This window comes from Neopsephotus bourkii, unplaced genomic scaffold (genome assembly GCF_033783945.1).
Source record: "Neopsephotus bourkii isolate Nb327-2 ecotype Australia unplaced genomic scaffold, CSIRO-AGI_Nbou_v1 NB_936, whole genome shotgun sequence".
NCBI classification, from domain to species: Eukaryota; Metazoa; Chordata; class Aves; order Psittaciformes; family Psittacidae; genus Neopsephotus; species Neopsephotus bourkii.
The window spans coordinates 1606722-1623508 of NW_026901430.1; the positions used below are offsets into that span (position 1 = coordinate 1606722).

At 44.8% G+C, this 16787-nt stretch overlaps 3 protein-coding genes across 4 annotated transcripts in view; 2 read left to right on the forward strand and 1 right to left on the reverse strand.

Annotated features, from left to right (window-relative positions):
• The window catches only part of ATP1B4 (ATPase Na+/K+ transporting family member beta 4), a 69994-nt gene that overhangs the window by 12675 nt on the left and 40532 nt on the right, over nucleotides 1–16787 (forward strand). The gene's annotated exons all lie outside the window — the stretch shown is intronic.
• On the reverse strand, nucleotides 685–5514 carry NKAP (NFKB activating protein). Its single transcript, XM_061358059.1, has 9 exons — nucleotides 5252–5514; nucleotides 4668–4748; nucleotides 4183–4256; nucleotides 3845–3961; nucleotides 3070–3115; nucleotides 2549–2664; nucleotides 2329–2404; nucleotides 1752–1901; nucleotides 685–1069 (listed from the first exon to the last, which is right to left on the reverse strand). The coding sequence occupies exons 1-9, from the start codon at nucleotides 5497–5499 to the stop codon at nucleotides 895–897; spliced, it is 1083 nt and encodes a 360-aa protein (XP_061214043.1). The 5' UTR covers nucleotides 5500–5514; the 3' UTR covers nucleotides 685–894.
• On the forward strand, nucleotides 5589–16048 carry ZBTB33 (zinc finger and BTB domain containing 33). 2 transcript variants are annotated; one of them, XM_061358060.1, is made up of 2 exons: nucleotides 5589–5663; nucleotides 11111–16048. In XM_061358060.1, exons 1-2 carry the CDS (start codon nucleotides 5636–5638, stop codon nucleotides 13141–13143), a joined length of 2061 nt encoding a protein of 686 aa, XP_061214044.1. In that variant the 5' UTR covers nucleotides 5589–5635; the 3' UTR covers nucleotides 13144–16048. The 2 variants fall into 2 exon arrangements, with proteins under 2 accessions (XP_061214044.1, XP_061214045.1); XM_061358061.1 differs by lacking the exon at nucleotides 5589–5663 and adding an exon at nucleotides 5994–6172.

Sequence of the window (16787 nt, forward strand, 5' to 3'; positions counted from 1 at the left end):
CAAGTACAGTTTAAAGAAATGCATATAATACTGCTAAACCAGACCAAATTAAAATAGCAGAGAAATTAAAATAGGATTTTACTGTAGACACTTCCATGAATAAAGGAATTTCGAATAAATTGAAAGATGCATCCTTGTTACCACCTTTGTACATGCAGGGGTTCCAATCACTGCACCTACTGCTCCCGATACCTATGTATGACATAGGAGAAAAAGAAGCAAGCAACTTAGTTATTCACCACAGGCCTCCATGGATATGTAATACACCCCAAACACCAAGCTGCAGTCCACCAAGTTGCAATGTGCTTGCTTTAAAGTAACTGAAGCCCATCTGTATTAAATTACAAACTCATTTCTATTTACAGGTCTAGTTTGAGCCACAAACTAAACAAAACTGTGTTGAGGAAAAAAACCACAAAACCAGATCTAGATCAAGTGGAGAGACTTGGATCTTAAACAGGAACTTAGAATTCCTTCATTTTTTGCTACTGTTTCCAGTAGCTTGTTAAAGGTCTTTTGCAACCTGAATTATTCTATGATTAATCAATACAAATGGAAAATCTCACTTATCAGCATTAGGTAACAAAGCCCTCCCATGGAATCCTTCTGCTTGTCTGATTCAAAGTGAGCTCAGAATATTGCACCTTTCATCTTCCCTGCCTTCCCTGCCTTTTGTAGCCTTTCATTTTACAGGCATTCCTTGTGAACGGAGAGCAAACCATCCAAGAAAATCTGACAAAAGCAGCTCTTTCCTTGATCCAAGGAATCCACTCCTGAGGCTTGACCCTGCTGGGTGAAAAGCACTGCAGCACTGGAAGGTTTTTTGTCAAGTCACAACTGGAACAGGTCAGCTGCTGCCTGGTAGAACCTGTGGTGTCCAGTCCAAATGAAGAATTATTTTTCCTCTTTGCCTTTAGTCTTTCTGTAGACCATCTCTCGGAAGCTTGCCAGGATCTTATTCTCTCGTTTTCTCCTCTCCTCCTGGTTGAAGGATGCCAGAGCTCTCTTCTCATCTGCACTGTATATCTGGTTCTCTTTACGCAGACGCACAGCTTCCATTCGGCGATGTCTGCAGAGGAGAACATTCAGCATGAACAGAGGGAAGTAATGCCCCATCACAGTTTACATCCCTCAACTGGGCTGAATGATTTGAGTGGCTTATAAAGATACCTACACTAGAGCATCCAAACTGCACACAAACTTTCCCATGAAGGAGCATGACAGAGCAAGAAACTGACTTCTGGTGGTGGTTGCTCTCAGGCAGTCAGCCAGAAAGCCCAACCTACCCCAAGGGTGTCAGCTGCTGCCTTATCAAAATTTAAGGGAAATTCCTATTGGACTCAGAGAGAAAAAAGCATAGCCAACCTCTCACCCTTGGATTATTCTCTTACTGAGGAGCCAGTGCGTCACCACTGCTGTCCAAACACACCACCTTTGAGCCACCTGACACTAGCATCTCCTCATTTGAAAACTAAGATAATTACAAGTGTACTTACCTAGAAAATGTAATTATCTGTAATTAGCTAGAAAGAATTTTTGCTCTTGAGGATGAAGTGTTCTTCCAAACCCAAATTGGATAGATATATCATCTATCTATAGCAAGAGCGAGTTTAGTGTGGATTACTGCAAGCACACAGAGCACCTTCTCTTCCATGCTTTCAACCTGAGCTTGGAAGCAGTCTTCTAAGCAGCTAGCAGCAGAAGCAGCTCTTTAAAATATCACTGAACCATTATCACCATCAAAACAATACCTGCTGCCACTCATGACATAACCAGAGCTCTCAAATGATGCAATCTCTTCACTGGTCAAGCCAATTTCACCTCTCCGGGGTATACGTTTTCCTGCTTTTACGTATTCTGCCATTGCTGCACCTTCACCAGGCAAGAGGGCATGTCCATAGCTTAAAAAAAAAGTAAGTGCTGATTTCAGTCTCTAATAGAGAGAGAAGGAGTTAAACATCCAGCTTCTTTCCCATTAACTGGCCTGTTTTTCCTTATGGCTAACACAAGCAAGAAATTCTTAAACTAATACTTTCTGATTAAATGGTAATGAAGACACTGTAAACTCACAATACTGCAGAGCATTAGCATAAAGGCATCTTAAAATTGATTTCCTGGGAATCAAGGCTAAAAAGCATAAACCAGATTCTTCTACCTGGATTTAGGCCAGCATAAAGGCTCACACCACTGCTACTTGTGCCTGTGAGTTTCTGGCACTGCGTTTCTCTCTGATGCATACCAGGCTCTTAGAACAGCCCTTTTGAAGAGTAACCTTCAGGCTTCATTCAGTCAATTTGATCAAAATACTGTTAAGAGCTGGCTACTCACTTCAAAGGCCTGTCATCCTGAGATGCATGAGTTTTGGGAGCTTCTGGTCCAATCAAGCTATCAGCTTCCATATTTTCTGTAACAATCAAATAATGAGGAAGATTAATACTATGCCTTTTGGTTTTTGTTATCAGAACAGTTACACAGATCAGCAACACCTAACAAAAGTCAAAAGGAAACTAACAAGTTTTGATGCAAGTTTAAAGCCAGGTGAACCTACTTGATCTCTCAATCCAGAGATCTTCCCCTTGAAACATTTCTTCATCAGAATCTTCACTACTCGAATCACTGGATTCCTTCCTACTCTTCTTATTTTTCTTTTTCTTGTACTTCTTCCTGTGATAAAGTCAAAGACAGACATGTTATTTCCCAAAATCTAAGATGAAATAAAGTGCTTGGAACCATATTCAAGTCACCGGTTTCTCAATGCAAGTTTGGGGGGAAGACCTGGCTTGTCTGCATGCAGACTGTTGTCTCATAGAAGAAAATGCCTTACAGCAAAACAAAGACAACATATACACTGTTACACCTGCCATATAGTGTTAGAAAGTTGCTCCCTATGATTGCAGTGAGTCCTCTGCTGTGTGGTTCTGCAGATTTAAAGAAAATCCATCAAATTAAGGTTACTCAAGAGCATTTACAGCCCTAACAAGAATGCTCACTTAGCTTTCCTCACTACCTGCTGGCGCTGCCCTCTGGCCAAAAGTGGGTAGAATTACATACAACCACCTGGAAACTTACTTTCTGTTTTTCTTTTTCTTCTTCCTGCTTTTCTTTCTATCTTCATCTGAAAAAATGAAAGTATGTATATTATCAAAAAGAGATGATTAGCTATAACTAAGTAGTTTACTGCACTGTGAATAACTACCTCCACCAGAATGCCTTAGTACACAGCTGCTCGGACATGATTTGCTTAGGTAGCAAGCAATACTGCAAAAGTACAGAGCTACCTGCAATATTGTTTGCTATGAGAACATATCAAATGTATTTCTGGCATGGGGTGCCCAATGGGTGCTAAATTTTACAAGGGCAGGTAGTGCCAGGGGGAATGGCTTTAAACTGACAGAGGGGAGCCTTAGATTAGAAACTGGGAAGATATTCTTCATTATGAGAGTGGTGAGGCCCTGGCAGAGGTTGCCCAGAGAAGCTGTGGCTGCTCCATCCCTGGCAGTGTTCAAGGCCAGGTTGGACGGGGCTTGGAGCAACCTGCTCTAGTGGAAGATGTCCCTGTCCATGGCAGGGAGGTAGAACTAGATGATCCTTAAGATCCCTTCTAACCCAAACCATTCTAGGAAATTCAGAAATCCTATTTCCTAAAGCCAGACCACAAGCACTCAAGGAAAATGCACTGCAAACCCAGCAAGAAGATGAAAGAGAAGAACACCAGATTGGTGCTGCAGCTCTGTAATTTCAGAACATTTTAAGTGTGCAACAAAAGCCAGAAGTGTCACTTTGCGTTCAGAGGAGCAGGAGAAGAGCTCTCACATCACACGTGTTAGCTGAAACCCTCTCTTACCACTGGAGTCCTCAGACTCCGATTCGCTGTCGCTGTCCTCAGAATGTTTTCTGCGTTTTCTTTTGGATCCCTTCCGCTTTTTCTTCTTCCTTTTCTTCTTCTTTTTCTTTTTTTCCTCTAGAAGGTTTTTAAAAGGTAACCTTAATAATTAGGGAGTAGACAAAGTTCATCTAGCTCCATACACATCTCAATCTTCCCAACGCAACACTCTCCTTCAAACTGGAGCTCACCACACACACTTCTACCTATCCAAGCTGGTGAACCTCTTGCAAGCAAGAGATTCTAGACTTCATCAGCTTCTCATTTTCAAAACAAGCTGTGTAAGCAAAACAAAATACCTTCTGAACTGGAATCTGAAGAACTACTCTTAGATTTTGCCTCTTCGTCTTCTACCGGTGTATGCTCATCAGAACTGAATGAAAATAAGAAGTTGGCTATTTACAGACTGTTGTGCAGTATTCAAGACCAAATGTACACGTGGCCAAACACACAGTTGCAGATTTTGAGTCAGTGCTGGCAATAGAGCAAGCAAACAGCTGATTTACAGCATGGGAATTGGTTTCAGAACCACAACACAAAGGTTGTCTGACCTACAATAAATAATGTCTTGCAAAACTGGTAGTTGGAATTAACTGGGGAATTATTTCTGGGAAAATAGGGGAAGCTGGGGAAGGGGAAGTAGTAATTTCATTATAGTTCAGAAATGAAGTGACACATATGAACTAAAAGGGACTAGTAGTGGGATAAGACATTTTTGTAAACTGAACTAACATATAATCAATATCATAAAAAACAGAGGAAAAGAAGAACGAATATGTCTTACTCAGGGTCAGGAACCTTTGGTGACAGCCCCCAGACTTCAGGTGCCCCCAGTTCTCCGATCCTCTCTCTTTCATTGAGTCTCCTGCAATGGAGAACACCTTCACTGACCAAGATCAGACGAGATCGGGCATTTTCAGGGTGGTAAAAGCCTACAGCACCCAGGATTCCCAGGTGGTCTCCCATCCAAGCACTAACCAGGCCCGACCCTTCAAAAGCCCAGCTATTCTAGAAAACTTCTAAAGCTTTCAATGTCATCTCAGAACTGAGAAAGAATAGAGAACAGAGCTAATGAAACTCTAGAGATTTTTTCATGTGAGGTTGTCATTAAAATGCCAGAAAACTAATCAAAAAGGACTGGGACGCGGATGGTACCCTTGTGGTGCGTTGGCTGGGAATCGAACCCAGGTCAACTGCTTGGAACGTAGCTATGGAAGTGCCACACCCAACGTCAACGCTTTAAGCCTGATGTTCTGTTGCCGTTTCTGATCACCTAAAGCGCATACAAGGCACACTCAAGGACCGCCGCAAAGACAGGCCGCGAAGGGACCGTACACAAACGGGAGGAGGCTCGGGCGCGGCGCTCACCTCTGCCGCAGGATCTCCTCCTTCTCCTTCTCATAGTACTCGGGCCAGGCCTTGCCGTGGTAGTGGCCGTGGTGCGCGGCAGCGCGCGGCCCGCCGGGGGTGCGCTCGCGAGAGCGGGACCAGCTGCGGCTCCGCCGATGGTTCGGCCGCTTCAGCCCGTTGCGCTCGCGGGAGCGGGAGCGCGACCGACGGCCGCGGCGCTCGGGGCTGGCGGCGGGAGGGCTGCGGGACCGCGACGCCGGCGCCATGGCGGCCGCGGCGAATGACACACTTCCGGGTGGCGCGCGACTTCCGGCTCCCTCCCGGTTGGGCGAGGCGGAAGTGGGACAGCTCCGCGGCGCTCCCGGTGGCGGCTCGCTTTGTGCCGCGGGGCCGCCCGACAGCATGGACGTGCGGGAAGCGGCTGCGCCAGGTATGGCGGAGCGGGCGGCGGGGTGGGGGTAGCGGCGGTGCAGGCCGGGAGCTGTCCAGGGCTGCCCGGGAGCAGTACTGCCCGGCGGACAGCTCACGGCCCCGCCGCCGAGGGCAAGATGGGGACTCCCCGGAACCCGCAGGGCTGTGGGCGCCGGGGCTTCCCCTTTCCCCGGGCCCCAGCGCCGCCCGGAGCCTTCACTGCCGGTGTTTAAAGATTTATCGACAGGGCACTGCCCAGACCGGCCCGTCGCGGCTGTGGCAGCCGGTGGCAGCATGTGAGGAGCGCCCGGAACAGCCGCGGTTTTGGGAGAAAATGGTACAAATCAGGAGTTCCGGGAGGCCGGTCTCTGTCCCGCCTCTGTGCGCGCCCTTCCCCGCAGGTGCCAGGTTTGAGCACCTTCCGGCGGTGCTCTGTGGGAAAAACAAGTTGCTCCTGCTCTGCCTTGGAACGCGGCGTTACGCTGGTGGGCTCCTGCGGGGAATAGGCACATAACGATATTACCAGAGGTTTGTGTATGTGTTCGGTGCTACTGTACCCTGTGTCTGGCTGAGGACGGCCTGGTATCTCTGTTTTGAGTATCAGTGACTACGGCTTGTCCAGTTAAACTAGACAAGGCTGTCTTCTAAAAGGCTGTTGTTTTGATCGGCAGTCGGGTCATTTGAATGAGACAGCCAGAAGCCCGCAGTGGCTGAATCCATACAGCATGAATTAAGGCACAGTGACTTTATCTCCCTGAGCTTCCAGCCTTAGGAAGAACTTGCAACCCAGAGTGATCCTAAGACTGCTGTCCATAGCCATGCTCTCCTCACAGGCTGCCCAAGCTTATTTACCCATGCGGTGTGATGAGATGTCCCCAGGAGGAAGTCCGAGTCACTATGTGCTCCCAGCACTGGTTACAGGAGGTCATGGCCCCGACTCATGAGAGGGATAGAAGCTGCTGAACCAGACATGTAATGTGGGGATCTGTCTGTGTGGCAGGTAAATGCACCCTGAGGCCTTTGAGGCATGTAGCCCTTCTTGCTTTTCCCCTGGGATTTCCCACAGCCAGGACTTGGAGCAGAAAAGGGGTGGAAGACCCTGAAACGTGGCTGGTGGCAGCGTGCTGTGTGCTGGAGCCTGGGTTTGGGGGCTGAGAGGAGAGCGGTGTGGGGGGGTCAGGGGTACTGGGCACTGCAGTGCTCATCACAGGTGGATACAGCAGCTTGGGCAGCGCCTGTGGTCCGGCCCTGCACGTTGGCACCCAGGGCCTGCCTTGGCAAGACAGTGACTGAAACATCTCAGGAGCACTCTGCACCTGTGTTACTTCATGTGATGCGCAGAATAAGACTCCACAACTCGCCAAAGTTGTAAAGTAGGTATGCCTTTATTCAGCTGAGGCGCATGGGGGACTAATCCTCCAAAAGCATGAGCACCTCAGTGTCGTTTTCCTCTACATTTATCCTCTAAAGTACTACATATGCATTAGGTTACACAATACACCTATATATATTTATGTCCTTTCCCCGCTTCGTATTATAATGAGCTCAAAGGTCCTTCGCACATGCACAGTGTCTCCTGGTGGTCGTGGGCAGGGGTCTTCAGATGAAGTAAACAAGCCTTCCTCGGGCCTGAACTTTTCACCCTTGGTCCTCACACATGCTCTTTAGGAGCCTGGATGAGTCTGGTCTATGTCCAAATGGTTTTTGCTGAAACTTAAATAACTGTTTTCCTTATTAGGAGGTTATGTTCTGGTACTGCATGGTAAAGCACGATAGGTATTTGCTGAGCGATATATCTGTTAAGCAAGCTATGTAACTTAAGCAGTACCCCCTTGTACAACCCCCCTGTACAATTTACCTAACCCCCTTGTACAATAGTCCAAAGCAATACCCCCTGGTACAACCTCCCTGTACAATAGTCCACATCATTTGTAGGGTAGTGATTAGAAGTATTTTTATACATAGGCTGTACAATGCACATATATACAGTATGTAACTACAGCATCTACAAGTACTGATATCAATAAAAAGTATCACTGGACTTTAAATTCAGTTATATGAGGTTTTATAGATAATGGGACTGACAGGAAAAATACTCTGAAAATTCTTTGGTACATGAATGGTAGAAATTAATATTTTGATTGTCCTTTCAGAAGCAGGGGTATTTTATTTGAAATTCCACAGTGGAATGGTATTTCTGTCCCTAAAAATAGTCGTACTTTAATTTTGATTTCACTGCAGGCTGTAAGGGGAAATTCACCGTTCTGTTTACCAAGTTTAATTTATTTCAGTGTAAAATACATTTCTCATGGCAGAAGATGCTGCTTTTTCTCAGAGTTGTCTTTAAAAGAATCTGTTCCCACAAGCTGCATTTTTAAAAGTGAGATCTTCAAATTACTCAAAAGTTGTCCCTGTGTTGCAATGGGGGTTTTGTCTTCTCACAGAAACCTACACCTGATGCTGTGAGTCTTTAAAGTTGTGCTGTGTATTTTCAGAGCCTCCCTCCCAGAGGATCACTTCTATGCATCAAAATAGAAGTTGCTACTCTGTCTCAATTTTCTCAATTCCAAGGACATTACCCAGGTGCTAGACATTTCTTGTCAGTATCTTAGATAAAATGGTTCAATTTGTCACTATCTTTTAATTTGTTATGCGAGTCAGCTCACCAAACACTTCCTAGCCTTACATAAAAATAAAAGGGAAAAAAACCCCAAACCAACCCAAAACTAAGAGGTGCATGGTAGACAAAAAAATACTTGCATTGACATTGTGTGTTCAGGCGCAGTGGGACTGAGTGGCAGCTTCACTAAAGCGTTAGCTCTGTGCTGTCTGTGACAAGGTGAATATAGAATCATAGAATCAGTCATGTTGGAAAAGACCTTTAAGATCATAAAATCCAACTATTCCCCAGCAGTGACAAGGCCATCACAAACCCGTGTGACTGAGGGCCTCATCTACACGGTTTTTGAACATTAAGAATTAAATAAATGTTACTCTCATTTAATATAACCCCCTGTGTAAAGATGTCTGAGAACCTATATCAAAGGAGAAGAACTGAGTTGAGGGGTTGCATGAGGAAGGAAAGCCAATCTTTTCCTCAATTACTATTTTCTATTATTTATTCTTTTCTACTCAACTCTCTAGAAAACCTGTAAATAAGGAGAAAACAGCTTTGTAACATTTCAGATCTGAAGGCTGGCTTCAAAAAGGCACTTTTGCTACTAGCTATACAATACAGGGAGCATGGCAGGTGATTTTCTTGCTGGCAGGGTGCATAAAGCCAGGCAGGACCATTTTGTTGCTGATACGTGCAGTGAGGGATTGCAGTCATTTGTGGCCTGTTAGTGTTTCTGGTTGAACTTGATAGGAGGACAGTTGTTCTTGGCAAGGGTTTTGAATCATGAGAAAAATCACAAACCCCTGTGGTTCAAGTTGTAAAATCCATAGGGAAAAAAGAAAAGAACAGATCAGTAACTGAAGGTGAAAAATATCTTGTATGTTCTTGGTGCTCTTTGAGTGTTCAGGAACAGTGACAGTTCTGAGAGCCCACATTGTGGATACGTCACTTTGATGACTGTTGATGTGCCGAGAGCTGCATTTTGTCAAGGGACTGCACAGTGGAGTTTGATCGGTGCCACCATGGTGCACAGAATACAGAACGGATGCTCCTGCAGCATGAGCCTGGGTGCTCTGGTTTGGGTTACATTGTCAGGCCAGGGTGCCAGCTGCACCAGTGGTTGGCAGAGTAGTGCCAGCCTGGTTCCCTCCCCCGGGAAGGAACTGAGCCGCAGTGGTAAATAACCTGTGGCCAGCACAGCTCCACAGCCTTATCCAACATGGCCAGAGGTAAGGCAGGTGTTGGGGGGGCTACTTCAGGCCTCCCCTGGAGCGAGGGGAGTGCTGGGAGCCAGGCAAGGATTGTCAAGGCCGAAGTGAGGCCCGCGTGTTCGGCCCTCGGCTGCTCAAGGCCTCCTGCAGAGCAGCGCCGGGGGCTGGCGGGGCGGGAGCCTTCCAGGGGTCTTGGGGCCTGTAACCGGCCCTCGACACCAAGGGGTTGAGAGAAGCAGCGGGGCCGGAGGCTCCTGCGAGCCACCGCCCACCTGAGCCCGCCCGCTGGGCTGGAGGCCGAGCGGGGGAAGCCGCCCCCAGCAGGGGCACGGCACGCCCGGGCAGCCCGGCAGGAGACACTGCTGGCGGCGGTACAGCCCCGCCCCGCCCCGCCCTCTGGTCCCGAGCGCGCTCGAAGGCTTCCGAGGCCGCTCGGGTCAGGGCGCACCGGGGCGTGACGAGCGCGCTCGGGCGGAGCACGGCGGCCCGCGGGGGAGGGCAGAGCTGCAGCGCTCCCTGGCGGCAGCGCAGCGGGGCTGTGGCAGAGCACCAGCGGCGGCCGCGGCTGTTGTGCGCGGCAGGAGCTGGCGGCCGCAGCGCAGGTAACGTGGATCCTCGTCTTCCTCCTGCGCGCCGCCGTGCCGCCCTGCTCTCCCCCTCCCCGCCGCCGGAACGGGCGGCCCCTCCGCTCGCCTTGCCCGGAGCAGGAAGCGGCGGCGGCGGGCACGGCCTGTCCGAACGGAGGCGGCGGAGGGGGCCGCCCGTCAGCTCTCGAGGCCCGCAGCCGGTAAGCGCCGCCGCCCTTGCTGCTCCCGCGGAGCCCGCGGCCGTGGCATCTCTAGCCCGAGAGGCTGGTTTGCAGGGTAAAGTTCACCGGGGGCAGCGGGGGAGCGAGGTCTGGCGCCGGCGGGGGGGGGTGGGGTGGGCTCGGCCTCCTCATTCCACCCACTTCAGGCGCACAGAAATAAAGTTTAACGAGTAAAATCAAGGACTGACAGCTTTGAACTCGCCGTTCGTGTATGTGAATGTTGTTTTGTTGCCATGCTGCCTCAGTGTCTTGGTTTCAGACACAAAGCAGCCTTGTAACCCTGTGAGGAGGGATAAAACCCGAACTTTATTTTTCTGGGGGAAAAAAAAAAGAAGTGTCAGTAGCATTTGCATGAATCTTTGTTGATGGGTGGTATATTGATGCACTGGTTTTAATGTCTGGCCTATAAATAATGGGGATGTTATCGGGTTTTCTCATAACTATTTATGGAATATTCTCACAATTAAAAATAATTCTCTAATCACGTTTAAAGTCTTTCAAGTGACCTGAATCTTGCGTCTTCTTGGTTTTCAAATTTACCTTATCTGCTCTTGAATCAGATACGCAGTTGTTTGTCTTTTCCTCACCTTGTAAGAGTAGAGGGTATACTCAGAATTGCACGTACCTGTGTGTAGAAGGTGAAGGGACAAATAACAAGAAACAAATTTAGAGAGTTCTATATATAGCATATAAGCCTGTGAATAGGATGTCAGATTCGTTTTTGGTTTTCAAAGGGCTGAATAAACAGGAAATGTCGGACCTTTGCCATGCAGTTAAAACCGTAAACCTCTGTTTTCACTGATTTGATGCCTTTTACTTTCTCTTTGTAGGAATGGAGGGGAAAAAACTGATTTCAGCAACAGACACACAGTACTCCAGTGTGCTCCTCCAGTCTTTGAATGAACAACGTGGCCACGGACTTTTTTGTGATGTTACTGTCATCGTGGAGGACCGGAAATTTCGAGCCCACAGGAACATCCTTTCAGCCTCAAGCACTTACTTTCACCATCTTTTCCCAGTGGCTGGGCCGGTGGTTGAACTGAGCTTTGTAAGAGCAGAAATCTTTGCAGAAATTCTTAACTATATTTATAGTTCCAAAATAATCAGCATTCGATCCGATTTGCTCGATGAACTGATTAAGTCAGGGCAGCAGCTGGGTGTTAAATTCATAGCTGAGCTGGGTGTACCTCCGTCTGAAGGAAAAATCATTACAAGTGAGGTCAAAGATGGTGCTTCACAAAGTTCATCTTCTAATCCAGGACAAAAGGATGCTGAAACACAAGTACCTGTAATAAGGCCAGAGAGTCAAGAGGTAACAGATGGAATGCCGGTTATAACGCAGTCATTCTCCTTACGTGGCATAGAATATGAGACTACAAAAATTACAGTGAGGGATTCAGATGATGAGGATGAAGATGTAATTTTTTGCTCTGAGATTGTCCCTCCAAAAGAATGTGCTAAAGATAAAAATGCTGCAACCCAGAACCAGCCTTGCCCAAGTTCAGTTGGCGTTTCTGACCCAAATTCATGTGGCAGTGGTGTCTCTCCCTATTTGACGAGCACCACAGCAGCTCAAAAACTCGCTTCGTCTGCCAGTCAGCTGAACCCAAATCAAACACAGTCAAGTGCCGAGTCACTTGTCTCTGCAACACCACAGCATTTGACTCCTAATATCATTGTGCTAAATAAGCCTCTTCTGAACGTGGCACTCAGTGCCAGCTCCTCGCATCAAACACATGTGCTCCCCACAATTAATTTAGTTGAGGAGAACCAGCAGCCACCTGATAATGGCTCCTCAACTAAAGCGGAAACAACTGCTGTTGATGATGAAGTGGTTGTTGAAGATGATGTTGATGTCATTAGCTCCTCTAGTCCTGGTTCGGTCAGCAGTAGCTCTTTGGTTCAGCAGCCTTCTGTTCCTAAGGCAGCAACCGCTGAAGGATCAGGTGTGCAGAAAAAACAGGTTTCACAAGAGACATCTTCTAAACCTGGAGAAATTAAAATAAAAATCTCAGATGTCCTTAGTGGAAACAACAAGGAATTCAATTCAGGTCTAGCGTCAAAGCATGCGGCAGAAGGGCAGAAAATCATAACATTAGATACAGCAACTGAAATAGAAGGCCTATCCACTGGCTGCAAGGTTTATGCAAATATTGGTGAGGATACATATGACATTGTCATTCCTGTAAAGGGTGATTCCGAGGAAAGCAAAGCCAAGCCCGATGAGACACCTAAAACATCTGGTGGTGACTCTTCAAACAGGAAACGCATGAAAGTAAAGCACGATGACCATTACGAGCTCATAGTGGATGGAAGAGTCTACTACATTTGTGTTGTGTGTGAGAGATCATATGCGTGTCTGACGAGTTTACGGAGACATTTTAACGTTCATTCCTGGGAGAAGAAGTATCCATGTCGATACTGTCACAAAGTCTTTCCTCTTGCAGAATACCGTACGAAGCATGAAATCCACCATACGGGTGAGCGAAGGTACCAGTGCTTGACGTGTGGCAAATCCTTCATCAACTACCAAGTTATGGCCTCCCACATAAGATCGGTTCATAGCCAAGACCCTTCTGGAGATAACAAGCTTTATCGGTTGCACCCTTGCAGGTCGCTGCGGATCAGGCAGTATGCATACATTAGTGATCGCTCCAGCAATATACCAGTAATAAATGAGGGTGGAATTGTTTATCGGGTTGGCTCAGGGAAAGATGGCACTGAAGGAACACCATCTAACCCTCCAGCCAGACAGATTACCTGGGATGACATTTTCGTTCCACAGGCAAATGAAGCAATGTTTAAACAGAATCAGTCAGAGGGAAGTACTGAATTTGAGTTTGTAATACCAGAATCCTACTGAAATACATCAAATGCTGGAAAACCGATCCAGTGCAGAAATACTTGCACTTGTTTTACCTGAACTGTTAAAATTGCTGTAAATCAAATGTTAAAGTGAAAACAAGTTAATTTCTTCTACCAAGTAATCTAATGGTAGACCTTAGATGGATCATTAGCAGCTGCAAGTGATTTGTGGAAGCAATTTACTGAAAGTTTCCTTCCGTAGAGGGTGATAAATTTCCAAGGAGCTGGCAGGCTTTTCTGATATGTTAATTTTGATCCAGTTGTGGGGATTTGTAGTGTGAAAAGGTACAATTTCTTCAAAAGAGCTCAAAGTCTTTCTTCTGAAGTAATAGTACCCATGCTTACTGTGTAAACCCTTTCTTTCATGTTGGCACTTTAATGCTGAATTCTGTTGAGACATTAACCAAGAAAAGAGTAAGGCTTTTCATAGCCTCTTGAATGTGGAACCATTTAAAAAGAAATCCCACAACTCATATTTATTTTTGTGAACAGTGCATTACTGCAGGGGTCCAAAATAACTGATCCAGTAGTTTGGAGTAGTGTATTTTTGAGATAGAATCTTAGTTCTAGTTTTATGAGCACTATGGAATCATCTGTCTTCATGCAAATAGTCTTGGCTCTTGAGAGATACTCAGCTAGGGCTAACTTGAACAAACTTGATACATACTTGGCAGCATGGTGAGCAGTGTCTGGACTGTTACATTTTACTCTTTGCAGTGGGAAAAAAAAACCAAATGCCCACAAAGCTCAATAGTGAAGGAGCTTAAAACACTTCGGAAGGAGATAATTTTGCCTTTTTAAATTTTGAGGAGTAATGTTAGGTTTTCAAAGATGCCAGTCGTTTGGAATAAAGCACTGTTCCTTTTTTTACTCTTCAAGAAGAGTGACATCAGTCTGATATTAAAAAAAAAGTAATACTTTTTTTTTTTAATTTAGCTGAAGGCTTTGAAATTTACTTCTCAGAACTACGAAATAGTGTAAGTGTTGTGTCAGCTTTAGCACTGAGACAGCTGAGGGTCTCCTGTGCCCATGTGGGTAGGTCTTTTAAGTGAAACAGGGATTTGGATTCTTTTCTTCACCCCATTTATATGGTGTGGAAGCATGAGGACTAAACAGTCAAAAAATACCCTCTGTCCACGGTAATCCAAAGTGTCATTTCTCTGCAGTTGCCTACTTGTCACATACTCTCAGTTTGGGGTTTATTGTATTGTCTTTTTTTTTTTTCCTCCGTGTAATTGGTCCAATTTTAAGCACTTAGAAGATAAATTAGATGTCCAGCTTGAACAGGAAGTAGTCCATCTGGGAAAAACAAACAGCTGTTTACTGGAGTCATAGTTTAGCATTTCAGATTTAGTGATTTGTGGTATTTTTGTAAATGGTAATACGAAAACTGCTCAAGTTCTAGAGATGACTGAGGATTGTCATACATAGTACTAGTTATCGTAACCTTTTGTTGCTTAAATTACACTCAAAGGGTTTTCTTTTTCATGTTTTAAGTAAGCATCTTGATCCTATCAAAGTTAAGGTTTTAGGCCTGTAGCACTCTAGACAGGATAACGTTTAAATGGTAAATGGCTCAAATACAACTTGAGCTGTAAAAAAAGGGTACCAGAAATCTGTATGAGGAACAAAGGGAGAAAGAGGACGATTTGTTTACCTTATGCATGTAATTTTCAGCGCTTAAGTTTTGTAGGCCAAGAGCACGATGTACATGATTATTTCCAGATCATATTGCAGACCCTGGTGCATATAATGGGGGTATGCTTTCAAATGCTGAAAGCTGGGTGTTACTGAAGATGGTATTTCAGCAGTGTCCTCACAAGATGTAAGTTCTGATTACCTGTTTTAGCACAAGTAGCTCTGACGGAGCTGGCTGTGTGCTTTATGGAGACTTCATGAACTTTTTGACAAGATAAAGACAATGTTGTTTTTGTTATTGACATACATCTGGAATTAAGCATAGGTTGCAAAGTGTACATTCAGTAATAACTAAACATAACAGCTAGTAATATTTGCTGCTGATATATTTAAAACTTTAAACTGTGCCTAGTAAAGGTCTCTTTTTGGAGGAAAACTGGAAAATTAGGGCTGTGTAACTATTTTTGCTAGAAGACTTGTGCTTGCATGTGTCTCAGGGTCTTTGGTTTTCCTTGGAAGTGATTTTTGATATCCAAAGTCCAGAGATTATGTAAAGGTGTTTTTATTTTTTATTTCACTTTTCAGTATTTATTGGTTTGGAAACATGTTAAATTCATTTGTTTAAAACTTTTATGGGGCCATGAGCTTTCATATTTAGATTTCCAGCTATTGCACTTAACATTTGTTCTGGCTGGTTGTTTTGTAAACACTTAGCTTCCACTTTAATGAAAAAAAAGTATGTAAATATTAAGAAATTGGCTTTGGGGTAATGAAACAAAAAGATTGAATCTGAAAAAAAGCATTTATATTAAATTTTAAAAATTGAACAGAATATGGTAACAAACCTCACTGTCGTTTACATACAAATAAAACCATTAACGGTCTGCTGCAGAATATGGCAGTGGTGGTTGCATCCTCACTGTGTGTTTCTTTGGGGATTCATACCATAGCATTCCAGTACAAGAATTAAACATTGAGATAACAATTGACTGCTTATTTATTTTGTACTGTTAAGGCATGCAGCTTATAAAAAGATGCAGAAGCTGACAACTATATACATTGGACATCAGATTCTAGAGCTATTACCTAGGAATTGTTCCATGTGAATCATTTTGTCATTTTTGCCAGATCTGTAATGTATATAGTTGTACAGTATTTCCTTTAACATACTTTTTGAAGTTGTGTTTTTCTTTTCATTAATCAAAACTTGGTATTAGTTCTTAGAGCTTTCTATGGCAAAATAATAAAACCCCTTTAATTCTAAAGATGGGTGTAGCATGTTTCTTTTTAATGACAATTTATACAGTGTAACATGTTATTACCAGTAGTTTGTAGCTTCCTCTTCCTTTAGGAATAGCAGGGAACTCGGGTGGGAGGGGAGGTGTTTCTATTTGGGGCTTAAATTTTTTGGTGTTTGACTGGGGGGGGTTGATTGGTTGGTTTGGTTTTGGGGGTTGGTTTTGGGGTTTTTTTTGGGTAAAACACTTTCCAAGAAAGCAAATTAACTGAAAAACTCCACTGTGTATGGTAAGCTGAATGGGGTGATACACACCCTCAGAACAGTACTACTGTCATTGCAAATGAGCTAGAAACCAAGAAAAACATAAATAGTACATTCATATATATATATATATGTATGCATATATATATATGTATACAGTGACCAGTGCACTGCATTTCAGCTAACTTGTGGTTAGGGCTCCTCTTACTGGGTTGCAGATTGGGAAGAGTCAGATTGTTGGTGAACTGCAGCTAATGTGCAGAAAACGTAGTTACTTTATGCAGACATCTTATTACAGGTAAGGAATGCAATTTAATAAGTAACATATCAAATGATTATTTATATGCCTTTATCTCCTTGTCACTGGGCTTCCACCTAATTTTGCTAACATTAAAGAGCAGCTGACAGCATAAGGACAAAATAAGGCCCAAAGTAATAGAGTAAACATGAAAGTAAGAGGAGATGCTGGCACTGCCCTGTCTGGGTTATTTGCCTCTGTATTA